We start from the raw sequence: 15,973 nt of genomic DNA, 5'->3' as shown, positions 1-15,973 counted from the left end.
TGCTTGGGTTTTGTTTTCCTTGACGTCTTTACTTAGTATGCTAACAGGAAAATATCCCCTTATGTGTTAATCTGATTGTTCTTGTTAATGCTTCGTATAAGATTAGAAACTTTCGCTACCACAGTTCATTAATAAAGGATACGTTGAAAGATTAAGACTTTGATCAAGACTAAATATCTATGTGTAAAATTCCATTTCCATACAAGTATCTGTGATGTAAAAATGGAGATAAAGTTTTGTTTAGATATCTTTTTTAACGAGACCACCATTTACCTGCAGCAGGGAGGTTGGAACTAGATGATCTTTAAGGTCCCTTCCAACCCAAACCATTCTATGATTTCAATAACTGAGATGTATTATTAATTAATGTAAACCTGAGTGGTTGTCTAACTGTTTCAAAGTTAATATTGAATAAATACTAGTTAGAAAAGGTTTGCTGTAAAATACTTGCTCAGACTTGTAACCTCAGCGCTAAAACATTTCTTCAGTTCATTATTAGCTGAAAAATAAACCTATATAAATGAAAAGGGTTTTTTAATAGTGTGAAGTACAATAGCATTTATAGAAATAATACTGTTATCTTAAGAGTTTATAAATTACATATATGCAGGTGGTTAAGTTTGTTATTTTATTATGATTAAAATATCCATCTAAAACATTGTTGCCATAATAGTGTATTCATATCTTTAAATTACTGTATTTGTGACATCGGTATTGGAAAATCTGTCTGTGCTAAGTATGAAGGAGTAATTGTTTAGGGTAATCTGAATTATTTGGATTAGACTATCCTGAAGGAACCAGTTAAAAATGCAGTAAACTGTAAAATTAAACAAGAAAATTGTATTGAATTCCTGTTGGTTTGGTTTTTTTAAACCAACAATCAAAACCGAAACAACTCTACAAGGTGACCAGAAAAAACGTATGTAATCAGACTAGTGAAGAATCGAGGGGCACTAGAAAGCCTGAGACAAAAGTAAAGAAGTCCTATGATATCCTATGACAGTCTGTGCAAAGTTAAGTTTAAAATTGTATATGCAGAGTGTGTATGCATCAGATGCTAAAGTAATTAAGTACTCCGTCAAGTATACTTGTCTACAGATTACTTTGTATGCAATAATTCCTGTTTGTCCTGGGGTGCGTTTTATGTTCCAAATTGTTTAACCACTTTAAATTCAATAAGTGAGGCTTAGCAAAACACTGAACACCCTGTCTTAGGTTTTTTGGAAGTCAGTCACTTAAGCAAACTTGTATGTTAGCTACCTGTGATTTGTAACATATTAAAGCCAAATATCAGTAAACTGTCATTTATTTTTAATAATGCTCTACTTAATGCTAAGTAACTTTAATTGTACAGCTGTTGGGACAAGAAAAGAGGTCGGTGGGGTAGATACCAGTATGCTGAAAGCCTTGAGCTGTTTTGCTGCTTTAATAATGTAAAGGAAAAATACTGTGAAATCCAACATGCTGTTCAGTTGAAACAGTCACAAACATTATATATCAGTAGGATGACCATTTGTGTGGTCATAGCCCTTACGAGTGATTGACCTAATGCTTATCAACCAGTAGATGGAGACAGAACTCTTATTACTATGTGAAATGTGGCTTATGGCCTTTCAGTATGGTATCAAATAGACATACCTTGAAAATGAGTCAGGTAGCTGGTTCCTTAAACTTTCACTTGTCTAAGGAGATTGCTTGTGGCAAACACTGTTTTTTCGCACCAAATTTTTCTTCTGGTGGCTGATTTATGTGTATCTTGAATTAAGTTTGACTCTTGATTTTGTAACACAGTGGATTTTCTTACAAATGTCACAAGTAATCATGAAAAAAAAATAGATTTTTGTTGTTATTGTTCCTAAATTGTATAGAACAAATTTGTGGCTAGCCAGAATATTTGGTAGTATTCTAATTTGATAGTATTTTAATTTAACTTTATAGAATAGCAAAGTAATTCTTCCTAACTGTTTATAAGGGAAATTGGTTGGTTTTAGCTTTCTAAAGTGGGAGGGCATCCACAGACACAGTGGTTTTCTGAACAGGGGAAAGACTTGGATTCACACTTTCTACATGTGTCTCAAGGTGGACAAACCATAAACTGGAAAGTTTGAAGAATGAGTATTAAACCTTGAACTTAGGAATTGTGTTGAAAAAAGTAATTTTTTTTCTGTAACAGACCGCTTTTCTGAATTCCTAGTTCTTGGTTGATGTCAGTCAGCACACTGTATAAATTTTGCCATAGTTTCACTTTGAACTGCCTCAAATGGTACGTGATAAGCATTGAGCTTGGCATGCTTGTCCTTTTGTTAATTGTCTGGACTGAAACAGAAGCAGACTGGTGGAATGGGGAGGTACAGCAGTAAGGCTTGCACATCACTTTCTTATATTAAAATGAATAATGTTTGTATCTCTCCTTAAGCATGCATTTGTATAATTATATTATTTGGAGACATAAGAGTTTGTTTTAGTGGACATTTTCTGTCAATTAGCAGATGTAATGATAAATATACCCAAAGTCTGAGGAGTTTGAACATCTTATTAAGTACATGCTGTAGAATATTGAAGTCCCTGCATGTGTTTTTTCTGTGTTGTCTTAATTTGCTAGTTAGTATTACAGTGTGAGTTTATCTGTAGAGGAACGCTTGGATTTTTACTCAGTCTTACATATTGAAGGATCATCTCATGTTTAAACAGCTCTGTGTATTCAGCGGCAGTAATAGTAAAGCAATACAAGATTTTACATAGTGGATAATAGAATGGATAAGCCTTACTCTTTACTATTAAGGTACTTTGATATTTGAAGAAGTTTAATTTAAAAGTTTGATTCATTGGTAGTCTAGTCTGCACAGCTAAATGTGGCAACTGGAGACTTAGCATATTGAAACCACTTGTAAAATTCTGTAAAAAGCATCTTGGAGAGCATGACTTATAGCAAAAGTATTAGAAGTAATAACAGAATAATGGCAGAAAATAATTAGGTGAAAAGAAGGGAATCTTGTAGCTTAATTAAGGTGCTTTTGAAGGACAGTCCAAATGTCCTGAATCTACGTATTTACTGGTTTGAGATGTGAAAGTTTTAAATTATATTCAGGTATGTAATCAGCGAAATTGTGAAACAATTCACATAACATTATTTCTGGAATCTAGTAGGATATTAGAGGAACTGCATCTTGGATAAAGGCGCTCATGATAGTATCTTTTAAGAGCGGAGTTCACTAAAGCTGGGAAAGTGTTAAAATTTAATTCACTTCTGCAGTATCCGTGTATGCCTGGGATAGCTTTGAAGGAAAAGATGAACTGATTTCTATAGAAAGATTCTACTGCATCTGTAAGATAATACAAGGTAGTTGTTATGCTCTTTATTTATTGTTCTCACTCATGAGAAAAAACACTCATAACTAATTCTCGTGTGAAATCTTTCCCTGTGTATTCTGTCACACTTCATGCACGACTGTAAAAATACAAAGTCTTTTGAAATGAGCCAAGCTGTTTGAACTTCTTGTATCTCCATTCAGTGATTTCTAGAATTGTACAGTAACTCACTACCTCTTGGCTCCCTACTTTCAAATGAGATATTAAAAGTATTATCACCACTATGCCATGTATTTCTTGTTTGTTTCTTGATGTTTGTATAGCTGTCCTAGCTTGGCCAATGCAGTCTTTTTTCTGTGCTTTTCTGAGATTCTGTAGTACTCATGGTGCAGAAGAATACAGTGTTATGAATTGATGTGTGATATTAATCATGACGTTTTATGTAGTACTCTATACTGTTCTGAAAGAACTTTCTAGTGTTGGCACTGAGTAGTTACTGGAGACAGGAAGTAGAAACATAATATTGAGAAAAATGGATGCAGAAAATGTAATAGGTGGGCTAAGACTTTTTATGATAGGCATAAAATCACATCGACCTCTGTGTGTTTATATGTATTAAACAGTTTAATGCAAAGGATAGGAATTATTGGTCACAAGTACAGATTGAACTACTGTGAGCCTGAACATACACTAAAACTACTTTGTTCAGTTCTCACTGAACACTGACTGCATCATTTCATAACTGCAGGCTTTGCAGTTAGTTCTGTGTATTTGCCAGAAGGTGACAAATCATTAGGCTTAATCCATTTACTTGATTTCCTTGTCTTTGTAGGAAATAATTATCCCTATCCCATATTATATTCAGAGCCACATCTCAAAATCCTTTTGTAAATGTTATTAGCCAGAGCAGAAAAAGATTCTGCTGCAATAAAAGTGCTTTTGTGTATTTATGCAGTAGTCATGGTTAATATCTCTCAACCAGCAGCTTGTTAGTTGTAGACCATAGATTACTTGCTAGTCAACATGAAGGGGTCTGTCGTAGTGTACAATGAAAGAACACTGGAATATAATTAAATGCCAGGATCTTCTTACTCTCTTCACTTTATAAAAAGCAGTTTTCTGTAGTCAGCCTTTGCAATAATCACTTGTACTGTCTAGGAGTTAGATGTGCTTCTGTCATCAAACTGAGTAAATTGAAACTGTGAAGGATGTTTTTGCAACTTTTTAAAGACATGTTTTGAAGAAGTCATAGCATTACTGTTGGTTCTGCTTCTTATGTGGATGAGAAACACAAGAAGTTATTGCACAACTTTGAATAGAACATTAAGAGCGTGGTTTTAGTTAAAACTTCAGGAAAAAAAATGGAGTGTTTACTGCAGTTTTTTGGATATAGAGTACTGAGAAACTAAATCCCAGTCACTTGGAGAGGTAAAATTCTCTAAAAATATTATTTGAATGTACTCTATTCTACAAAAGCTTAATTCCCATAAGGTGCATCAAGTGTAGTTGATCTGCCCCTTTCAGGCAACCTTTGAATTGAATTGTAGTGATGTTCCCTTTGTTCTGTACACCGTGCATCATCTTTCCAGTGTATAGGATGCTGTGTGTGAGTTTGGATGCACCTTCATATGGCATTATTCTCCTGAGTTAGTTTTCAGAGTTGAGACCACCTTTAGAAGAGCAGTTGTGCTCTTTATTGTATGTAGTCTGTTCTTAGAGATTGTATTCCCCTGTGATGGTTGCCATCTGGTTTTACATCGGCTTCTCCTGAGTTGATTTTACTCAAGTGAGTGTAGTCATACTGATGAAAATCAACACAAGCAGAAGAGTGATAGGGTTAACAGCACAGAGTACCTGTGACTTGTTACTGTACTGGTGGTTGAGCATCTTTGATGTTATTTGTAAACTGGAAAACCTTTAACATGATAATTTTCAGTCTGTATTGATTTGTGGACATCAAAGCATTTTCCTGTGAGAATCTTTCTGAAGGACTGCTTCAGAACCTTCAGAAACAGGTTCTGCTTACTAGTGTGTTTCAACAAGAGATGGTGTCGTTGTAAAAATTGGTACCTTGCCATAGTTTTAAAACATAGACTTTTGAAGTGGTTGTTTCTTTTGCTAGTCAGGTTTTCTCTACCAGGTACTCACTAGTACTCTAATGATAAGGTAGGTGTTTGCTGGAAGAATGAAGATGCTAATTTTCTGAATAACAAATTTGATTCTTTTTTTTCAAACACTAAGACCTGGTATTACTGTTGAAGAGCAATAATACCTTTACCACTTTTTCCCAATCTGTATTGCAGAGTTATGAGTGTTGGCTGGGGCACTTGTACTGAAATGATTCTGAGTACACTTCCAGAATTGAAGTAGGTTGGAGAAAAAGGAACATGCGTGTTACTCAGTGTGTGAGTGGTAATCATAATCATAGGCTTGCTTATATCCTATAAACATTTCAATATATGCTAATATATTTAAATAAGTTTAATAATTAAAGTCAGATGTGCTTAAATAGGGCAATAAACTTTCAAAATGTAGTTTTGTGGCTTGGAGAGGGTGCAATTTTTTTTTGTGCTATGCAAGGGCATAGTCATAGTTTCTTTAAGCAGCAGGTAAATACTGGATGTGCTGGAAAATGGACAGTTTCCGTTTTCTTCTTTTTTAAATTGGTGTTTTCAGTTAAAACTCAAGGCGGGGCGGGGGGGAGAAAATTCACTGAGGCTTTTTGTCAAGGACTTGGCCTGAAACTAAATGTGGCATGGTTACTGGATGACTTCTGAGAGCAAGAAAATGTCTTTTAGGGTGAGAAAGCTACTCTAAGTGCTTCTTATGTGCTGGACTAGGTTGAATTCTATTATTCAGAAAATAATTAATTTTAATACAGTTTATGCAGTTAAAAGTATATAATAAAAGGAGCAGTTGCACTCTATTCAAAGTGTAATACTGTGATTCTGACAGTTCTGGAAACTCTCCTTCATACTGTCCCTCATAGAATGAGCATGAGCTATCACTCATTGTAGAATGACACTGTGTGGTTACGTGTGTGTGTCTTAATGCATGAATGCTCTCTTCAGAGCTTTTTTCTTTTGAATGGAAGACAACAAAGAAACCCAACATATAACATTCCAGCTCTAATGTTGAATTTAGATAGAATGAGTCAGGTAGCTGGGATTTTTGACTTGTCTACAGGGGCTGTAGAACATCTTGACTCCCAGGGGTCATAAGTAACTGTTCAGATGTTTTTTAAAAACAGCATGAATTTTCATCAACTTACTCTAACTTTTTTTTCTAAACCTATTATCAGGTTATGGGACCATTGTCTAATCTCTGGATAACCTAGTGATTTAAGAATATAGAAAATGAAAATACATAACTTGCATTCTGCTAATTGGTTCTGACTTCTGTGAAACGTTATATTTTGTGTATATTTAATTCTCAAATAACCTTTTGATTTAGTTTGAATGCTTTTTAAATGTTTTACATCCTATTAATAATAAAGTAAATAGACAAGTAAATACTGCCTTGCAATGTTATTGTGCTTATGGCTGCTATTGTGGCAATTGAGGTAAAGCTCTTTTCTTCCTGTAGTTTTAGTTTATAGGATGAAATTTGTAATGATTCATTTAATCTTCTGCGTAACTTCTGGAACTGTAGATAGAAGACTTCTGCATTGGTTGAGGATCAACCTCAAGCTCTGATGTACAATTGTTTGTGTTTGCTGCTGCAGACCTTAGAGCTAAAAGAAGATAGGGAATTGCATTTAGAACCTGTTCCTCAGCATCTGGTTCATTATACTGAAATTGAAGATGACTACTTCATTTCTTTTTCTTTTGGTTATAGTGAATACAGTTTCTGTAACTGAGGAAGTCAAAATGATAAGTAGAAGAGGGAAGGTAAATTAGAAACCAAAGGGCATGCATGTGGAAGGTTCTTAACAAGTGGGAGCTCTTACCCAACAAATACATATTTTAACTAAATGGATGTGGCAGATAAGAGAATATGGTCCTGTTCAGGAGTCTGATCTGTAACTGTGTGTTACGGTCATGGTGTTCATTATGCGTTGGAGTGAGGGGCAGGGGAAAGGGCAGTAATAAACTATATTAAAATATATCCTTGATTAACAGCTTCTGTAAATTCCTATTGACTTGACAACATTTGTATTTTGTGGGTATATGACATTTAGTGGAACTTTTTGCCCTTTGTATTTCAGTGATAGACGTTTGCTACAACCTGCTCAGGTATGTGACATTCTCAAAGGAGTTATATTGGTCATCTGCTACTTCATGATGCACTATGTTGACTACTCTATGATGTATCATCTGATAAGGGGACAGTCTGTCATAAAGCTCTACATCATCTATAACATGCTTGAGGTAAGAGTGTTGTCATCAGAATACTAAGCATGCTTTTCTCAGAATATTGAAATGATTGTTGTATTACAGTATTTGTACTTAGAATATGGCACATCTCGTATTCCCACAAACTTGCACACACCCGTGATAATAAGCCTAGATGTAGTGAAACAGACACGTTTGTGAAAAATAAATTTTGTAGATACTGCTTCTTATTGCCTAGTTCCTGGAGCTCATTAATCAATTTAGTTGAATGAAAATTGAGAACTGGAAACAGAAGAAGAAATGTGAAATGAATGAGGCTTTGAACTCATTGAGAAAAGTAGAAACTGTTGATTTGAAATAATGATAAGATACTGAGATAGAACAGAGAAGGAAGATGGTGGAAGACATGGAATCTGGTTTTTAATTCTTCATTATGGAAGTGTAGCTTTCATTGTATGCAAGGATACGTGTTACTGCTTAACCTGTCTCAGTCCTGGCTAGCAGACAAAAGCCTGAGTACGTAAATAGTAAATTGAGTGAATATAGTGAAACAAGAAAAGGAAATTCTGTTTTGGGAGGTAAGATAAAGATAAATTCTGGGGGAAAAATGGTTCTGTTTTGTTACTAACATAAAGCATGAGGTTTTTAATTGCACTTCTGTGATCAGTGATTCACAAAGTACCTAATGTCTTCATAGCTACAATCTTATCTCCATCCTGCAAATATAGGATGTATTAGCAATACTGCCTCTTAAAAGGACTCAGTCAGAGCTTTATACACAAGAGTTACTCTACTAAGATTCCAGGGTCTCTGAATAATGTTAATCTTTGTTTGAACATCTGTTGTACCTTTGTCTGAAGACTGCTAAAACAGAGCTATGCTTTGTGCAAAATCTGAATATTTTGTCTAAAAACATTTGTTCTCTCCTCATAAAATATGAAAATATTGCATAAGGAACACACTTCATTATCCTAAGTGAAATTAATATCATATTTAATAATGATTAAGCCACTTCAGTTGTTTATTCATAGGGTTTTGTTTCCTTTGATTTTAGATGTGCTGAAAAACATGTACAAATATTAAATTGGCACTGAGTTACTATGTGGATTTTAGCTGCGTTGGGAAATATTCATCCATATGTAGTTGTCACAGATAAATCTGAGAGATTTATCACTTACTAAATAAATCCATGTGCTCAAAATAGTAATTTCTCTTTATTTGAAGACTACTTCCTGTAACTTCTCTTAAAGCTGAGAAAATACAGCACTATGTGCTTACCACATGATTTGAAAAGACTGCAGTGTTTGCTGTGAATTGGAAGCTGTGAATGTGAAAGTTCAACTTTTCTCCTCTTTGCTCAAAATGGATTTTCTTTACTATGTTTGGCAGAACCAAAAAGTGTGTGTTTCAGCTAAAAAGTGCTGCCTCAGTTTCCTTTTTAGGAAAGGAGGAAGGCTGTTACCACTCGTAGTAATTAGAAAAATTACAGTAGACTTTGAAGTTGGAAATGGTATTTAATTTCCATGGTGTCTCATGAAGCCCAACATGCCAAGCAGAGGGCATGTGTGTTTTAAGGGGCTTTTTTACAATGGTAGGTTGCAGCCACAGTATTGGCAGAAAATGTCATGAGATCCCACTGAAAAACTTGGTTGATAGTCAGCTTTCAGCAGTTTAAATATTGGCTTGCTTAGACTACTTTGAATTTTTTTATAAGTCTTTGCTACTAATGCAAGTAATGCTTTTTAAGGAACTGTTAAATATGCCTTTTTTAAGTAACAAACTTTTTATTTTCACAAGTTTTCAAAATAGGAAATTCTTTTTAATTTAAATAGACCACTGAGTGACAGAGATGTTTACACTGTCCTAATGTTTTCGGCTGTTGGCAAGTCCAGGGAATATTGTCCTGGACAGATATGAGGAATGCAAAATCTTCAAATTATGTGCTGAGTGCTCCAGATAGCCTAAAGGGAGCATTCAGCACATTTAGCTTAAATGACACTTTTCTTTTTTAGATTCAGACCCACCGGCTCCTGCTCCTTGTGAAGCCCCAGTGTGCGTTACGCTGGTGACAGCACTCACCATGGAATTCTGCTGGAGCCTGGAGCCGGCATGTAGGGTTTAGGTAAGTCATATCTGGAAAAGCAAGCAACAATATTGTGTGGTGGGTTTTAATATTTTCTATCCTGTCAGCTAAGAAACAAGGACTGCTTAAATAAAAAGGAAAGCAAAACCACTGTTTTATCTGTTAAAACCCTCACAATATTGTGAACAAAAACTTACCAAACTCTAAGCATTCTGTAGTTGGTGTTACTACACCAGGTGCAATTACTCAGTGGGTCATCACAATGAGCAGGAACCAAATAATGCAGACCACCTTAATTTACAAAATTTAAAAGCCGAAAACAGTACCACTGTAAATATCTCTCCAACTGATGGGGTTTTGAACTTCAGATTTATAATAGTTCATCAGCTTATGTTTTTTTCATTTTGTTTCATAGATGATGCTTAAAGGGTAGCATACAGTACAGTTTACCTAAAACAAATTGTACCGGATGTCTTAATTCAGCCTTCATATTTTAGGAAACTTCAGTAAATGTTGGGTTGAATAAGTATATGCATTCCCTCCCTTCGGTATCTTTACCTTTAGAACTCTTAATTAACAAAGTCAAGAAATTATCTCAAATCTAGGTTTACTTATGTTGTCCCAAGAATTATTTTCTAGTTAATATGTATGGCTCAATATTTGCAGCTACATCATGCACCTAGTTCTGTATTGCTACATGTTGTTTTAAGATGTCCAAAATTGTCTTACAGAAAGACAGTAAGAGGAAATATCAGTTGTCTTTATTAAGTATAGATAATCAGTTTTTCATATTTAACTATTTCAGTTTGGTTGAGTTAGTAAACAATGAAAGATAACTCTTTCAGCCAGACACGAGCCTTATGATACCAAATTTAATTTCCGAAGTGCTATTTCTGTTGTCCTGTGCAGCTTAGTTTTGAAATTACTGAACTGTAGTGTATAGGCAGAAAAAAAAAGACTTTCCTTGTAATGATCGTCAGTTTTACGTGTTTGCTAATGATAAAATGTTGAGAACTGGTGGAACTTCATGTGACCTTTCTTGCTGTGGCATTAAATTGCAAGCTCAGATTGCTGTCCATTTTTTTTCCCATCTTTAGAATTACTGCTAGATTGTTTCCTACTTGTGCATATATTCTTTGTGTTGCACTTCAGATGTTTGTAGTTTTTTTTGAAACTGATTTTACCTTTTTGGCAGAATTTCTAGTCCCTCCTGATCACTTGCTGTTGTGTTACAGTACTTCTAATTTTGAATTCTGCTTTATGCAGAGATTTGTATTGAATATATACTTTATTCCAAGATGTAAGGAAACAGTAAAACCAAATTGAATTTCAGTCCTCTTTGTGCCTCTAAGCTGATATTCTCTATCAAACATTTGAAATTCACTTTTCATCATTTTTTTTCCCCTATTAAGCCCAGAGGGATGGGAAAAAACATTTAGGATAGGTTGATGCAACATACATACTACTTTATCAAAGGCTGAAGTTTGAACTGTACGTGGATGTCTTCCAAGGAAGCATCTGAGATGACACTTCATGGTTATATATTGTAATTACTGTTGGGGATAGTAAATTTGAGAGGGAAGGTAAGCTGCTGAGTATACAAAAGGAACAATATCACTGTGAAATCCAGAGTGGAAATGGAATGAACAAGAGATGGAATGTGATAAATATGTGAAAAGTTTTTTAGATTGAGCTGTACTTACACAGTTATAGTTAAGTATAAGAGAGAAAAACACTGCTCTAAGGCAGTAAAAAGTTCTTCTTGTTTAGGTGGCTGATCGTCTGTTTTCTTCATTTGGACAAGATATTTTGGATGCTCTTTATTGGACAGCTACAGAACCTAAGGAAAGAAAAAGAGCTCACATAGGTGTGATTCCTCACTTCTTCATGGCAGTGCTGTATGTGTGTATCCTTTTCTTCAATAAATTGCAAAATTTTGTAAATTAAATTACACAGTAACTGCTCTGTGTTATTTTATTTTAATATATTTGAAAAATTGATAGTATTCCTAAATCATTTTATTTACTTTCAAAGTGAGATTGCCATTACTACAGGTTTTTAAAATGAATTGAAAAAACACCTTTTAACCTGCTTTAAAACAGCCTTCATGATAGTATTCCACTGCAGTAGTAGACAGCTTTTTTAATACCTATGTGTATTACCTAATGTGTAGTAAAATGGAAAAACAGTAACTGGATAGTTCATGGAAAGTTTGATTTCTGATGTGTATTTGAGTATTTTGGGTCACAGGTCTTGAAGACAGTGAGATTTTTGTTATTTAGTAGAATGTTACAAACACCTAGCTTGAAAACATTTTCTTGAAATGAAGGGATAAACTCATGCATATTCAGGATGCAGATGGGTTTAGTGTGAAGTAACCTTACAGTGAACTGATGAAAATGATCTGTGGAGAGATACATATTCCCATAGATGTGATTAATTTAGAGAAAACAGGGGAAAGTACAAGAATTCTGAAATCTTTAGGCTAATTCTGAATCTTTCTTTATCTCAGATTTTTTTCCTTCAGGTTGTATTGCTGTTTCTTCTGATTCAAGTTATTGGGCTCTTTTAGAATGAGGAAAAACTAACGTAATTATTATATGCTACAAAGCACTGTGGTTGCATTACATAGCTTTAAGTACTGTCTTGCTGCAAATCTAGTTGACAGAGAGACAGAAAGTTTTTTTGTTGTTCAACTTTGGAAACAGAATAGGAAATTTGAGGTTTGGTGCGGTTCAGTACTGTTGTTCAGAAGAATTATTTCCAGATATGCTTCCTTAATCCTGCTATCTACAGTCCTGCATGCTATTCTTATAATGGTTCAAGCAACAACCCTTAATGTGGCCTTCAACTCCCACAATAAATCACTGCTTACCATCATGATGTCCAATAATGTAAGTATGTAGCTTTATTATATAGCTACCCTAAATTTTTTAGCATCCTTCATCTTTGTGTATCATATGTCTATTTGCATATTGTCTCATTTGTTTATATCACTTTTTTATCAACAAAAACTAACTAACTTTTTAAAACTTGCAGTTCGTTGAAATAAAAGGAAGTGTTTTCAAGAAGTTTGAGAAGAACAATCTTTTTCAAATGTCCAACAGCGGTATGTATAGCTGCACTAATCAGATCAAAATGTGAAGTGAGAGGCTGATTTTTAATTTATTAATTTATTTAATACTGATGTTAAAACAGCTTTACTGTGGTGAATTGGAGCATTCTGATTTGAATTCCTCATCTTCCCTATTACTGTTGGGTTCAGTAAGGTGAAACTGGGATTCCACTTCCAGGAACACTGTTTTTCCTTAAATGGCTAGTTTTTGAGGTGCTGAAACAACCTATTGTCTGTGTGCTAAAGTTGTTATTAAGTACAAATTTCAGATTTAAGTTATGATATTCAAAATATCCATGCTTCAAAGCCTCTGAAGTCGTCTATATTTTCAAAAAGTTGAGTCTCGAGTGTGCTGTGTTGACAGAGACCTCAGAATTCATGTTGTTTGGCAGTTGTGAGGATGGATCTTGAAACACTTCCTGCCCTGCAAAAGAATGTAATGATGAAGTAGCTGGCTTATGAAGGAAATACCAGAGATAACTGTAACTTTTGAGTAGCTAGCAAGATAATAGAAGAGGATCCTTGGGAGACACGTTATGCTTCTGCCACTTCTTAACTGTGATGCTGCTTACTGTGAAATTTGGGAAGTCTTACTCAGTGTGTCTCCTGAGGAAAAGCTCTTTACCAGTATCTTTTGATGGAGCTTCTTTCTAATGCTGGTATCAGCCATTTAAAATATTTGTTGAATTCTTAGTTTCAAAACTAATAGGAGAGATTGCACTTTAAGGTTGTACTAGAGCTTCTTTGCTTGTATTATTTTCTGATCTTTGAACACATTTGTTTGTATTATTTTGTGCATATGACTTTTTTGGTCAAAGCTATTTTATACAGATAAGCAAACAAAGTATTTTTTATTGCAACTCCTAGTTTTTTAAACCAGAGAACTCAAATGTTCAATAGGTTAAAAAAAAATGTAGCTGCTTATTTAAAAATGGATGAATTATTTTGTTTTTTTATGAAGAGCTAAACTTTGAGCAGGCTTGCTTCAGGTTTTGAATTCTGGCTAAGGATGTGATTTGTGTCTAATTCATCTGCAAACTGCAGTGATATTGCATGGCAGTTGTTTTGTGATGCTGTGGATGAAAGACTACTTACGTAAAATATTAAGTATATCATGTAACAGAAAAATTGGCACCAAATTTTAATTACCTCATAGAAGTTTTTAACACCCCACCCCCAAAAGAATCTTCCCAGCCAAGTTGATAAGGTGTTTATGCTGTGCCAATAAGTATGTATTTTTTATTTCAAGATTTAAATACTTACATTTTTAAAATGAAATGTATTTAACTTTACAGTGAGAACATCTTAAAGTGATGTTTACTAAAATATTGACAGAAAGCATAGATGAGTTTTTATAAATTTTCTCTAATTAATCACAATACTTGCAGAAAATAGTTACAAATACGAACCCAGCTCTCCTACTGAAAGGCCAAACCTCTTTCTTGATTTAAATGTTGAAATAAATGAGGGACTGCTATTAGAAATGGCTAGTAATTTCCTCCATAAAAAGCACCTGCAATAGTATGCTAGAAGAAACTTATATCAATAGTTTATTGCTAAATGTTATTATTGGAGACCCATAATAGCAGTATCAGGGCTCCCTTTATCACTTGGTGGAAAAAGTGATGCCATTCCTTATACCATATGGAGATGGAACAGGTGAGTACATACAGAGGAGTGCACAAAACAAGCTAATTTATTCCCTTCAAACAGATAACTCTTCCTGGAACACTTCTCAGTATGGTTATAAATAGCAAGTTTTTTCATCTCATAGATAAATAACGTAGACAGGTTTTTAGGAGAGATTTTCACCTCTTTTGAACTTGAACAGATTTACTGCATCACAGCTTCAGTAAGGATGGATCAGTATTGCTTCAGTTCATGTATTCTGATAACACTGTTATCTTTTAAATGTTTTATTTCCTGTAGCTGAAATGGTAGCGCATCTTGCATTGACATGCTATGCCACTGCTCTATTCTACCCCTGGAACTGAGGCTACTCTGGTCCTGTGGACTGAGCTTCCAGTTAGCCGTTGGAGTGCCTTTTGCATCCTAGAACATAATATGCTTAAATCGCATGCCAGGACTGAACTAAAATAAAGCACTAAATACAGGTTTCCCTGTGTATTTCCCACCTTTCTTTCAGTTTCTTCCAGCTGTTCTCTCAGGTCTGCAGTCTCTGCTGTAGGGCAACAATGGCAACAGTAGCTGATTAAGCTTAGACAGACTGAATGGATGCCCTCTAGGTCCACCCTTTCTGGGGCTCTGCTCGAAATATTACCCTTGTTGTTAACACATGGTTTAAATTCAGTGAAAAGGTACTGTTTAGTACACAGAAGCTACATAGACTAATTCTTGGAGCGGTGGGGGGGGGGGGGAGGGGAGAAATAAGGTCTGTCTCATTGAGGCATCTGAGAACCATGTCATTAATAGGTGAAACTTCCTTCTTATTTAACGTGTTAATCAAAAGAAAAATATGAACTATCAGGAAAGTAAGATATTAATGACCTCAAGAGCAGACATTGTGATCAAGAGAAGTTGCTATAAATAGAATTCAAAAGCAAGTGATCTTGTGCATAGAAGCATGAAAACAGAAATGAACTGTTTCAGTTGTCCTTTCTTATGTCATATCCTATATCATGCATTGAAATACCTTGCAGACCTCTGCATGGTGTTGAAGATGCTACGTAATAAGACACCAGGCTATGAAGTGCCACCAAGCTACCAATTTAGATCTGGAAACTGTGAAATCGTTTTCTCTTGGCATTGTGGATAGCAAGCTGATGTGTGACTGTAGTATTTTCCCAGTAGTTCCAGTTCTGGACTTAGTGTCAGTGGAGTCATTGATGCTTCTCACCTTTGCGTGGCCATTTAAAATTCTGCTGTAACAGCTAATTCATAAAAGCTAACTTCAGGACTAAAAGAACTGTGAATCATCTACATAAAAACTAATTGAACAGACCATGAGATATACTTTGGTTACTCAGTTATCTAATAACACCAAACCTGTTATTATTTTAGGTGCAGGAGGTCAACCCTGCAAAGATCTTGGGGGTTGTATAGCTGCTTGAAATTGCAGCTAAAGTGTGTATGTGGGGAGTATATAGTATGATGTTTGGTCAGGCTTCAGGG

At 34.9% G+C, this 15,973-nt stretch overlaps 1 protein-coding gene across 5 annotated transcripts in view; it reads left to right on the top strand.

Annotated features, from left to right (window-relative positions):
* The window catches only part of TAPT1 (transmembrane anterior posterior transformation 1), a 50,407-nt gene that overhangs the window by 16,185 nt on the left and 18,249 nt on the right, over positions 1 to 15,973 (top strand). For all 5 annotated transcript variants that reach the window (XM_054823140.1, XM_054823138.1, XM_054823135.1 and 2 more), the window contains 4 exons: positions 7,517 to 7,679; positions 11,497 to 11,632; positions 12,523 to 12,620; positions 12,766 to 12,835. In XM_054823140.1, the coding sequence (XP_054679115.1) occupies positions 7,517 to 7,679; positions 11,497 to 11,632; positions 12,523 to 12,620; positions 12,766 to 12,835 (467 nt within the window). The remainder of the gene's footprint in view (positions 1 to 7,516; positions 7,680 to 11,496; positions 11,633 to 12,522; positions 12,621 to 12,765; positions 12,836 to 15,973) is intronic.

Source organism: Grus americana, chromosome 4 (genome assembly GCF_028858705.1).
Source record: "Grus americana isolate bGruAme1 chromosome 4, bGruAme1.mat, whole genome shotgun sequence".
Lineage (NCBI taxonomy): Eukaryota > Metazoa > Chordata > Aves > Gruiformes > Gruidae > Grus > Grus americana.
Note: the sequence above shows the minus strand (reverse complement) of the source record. Positions and strands in the feature narration are given on the sequence as shown.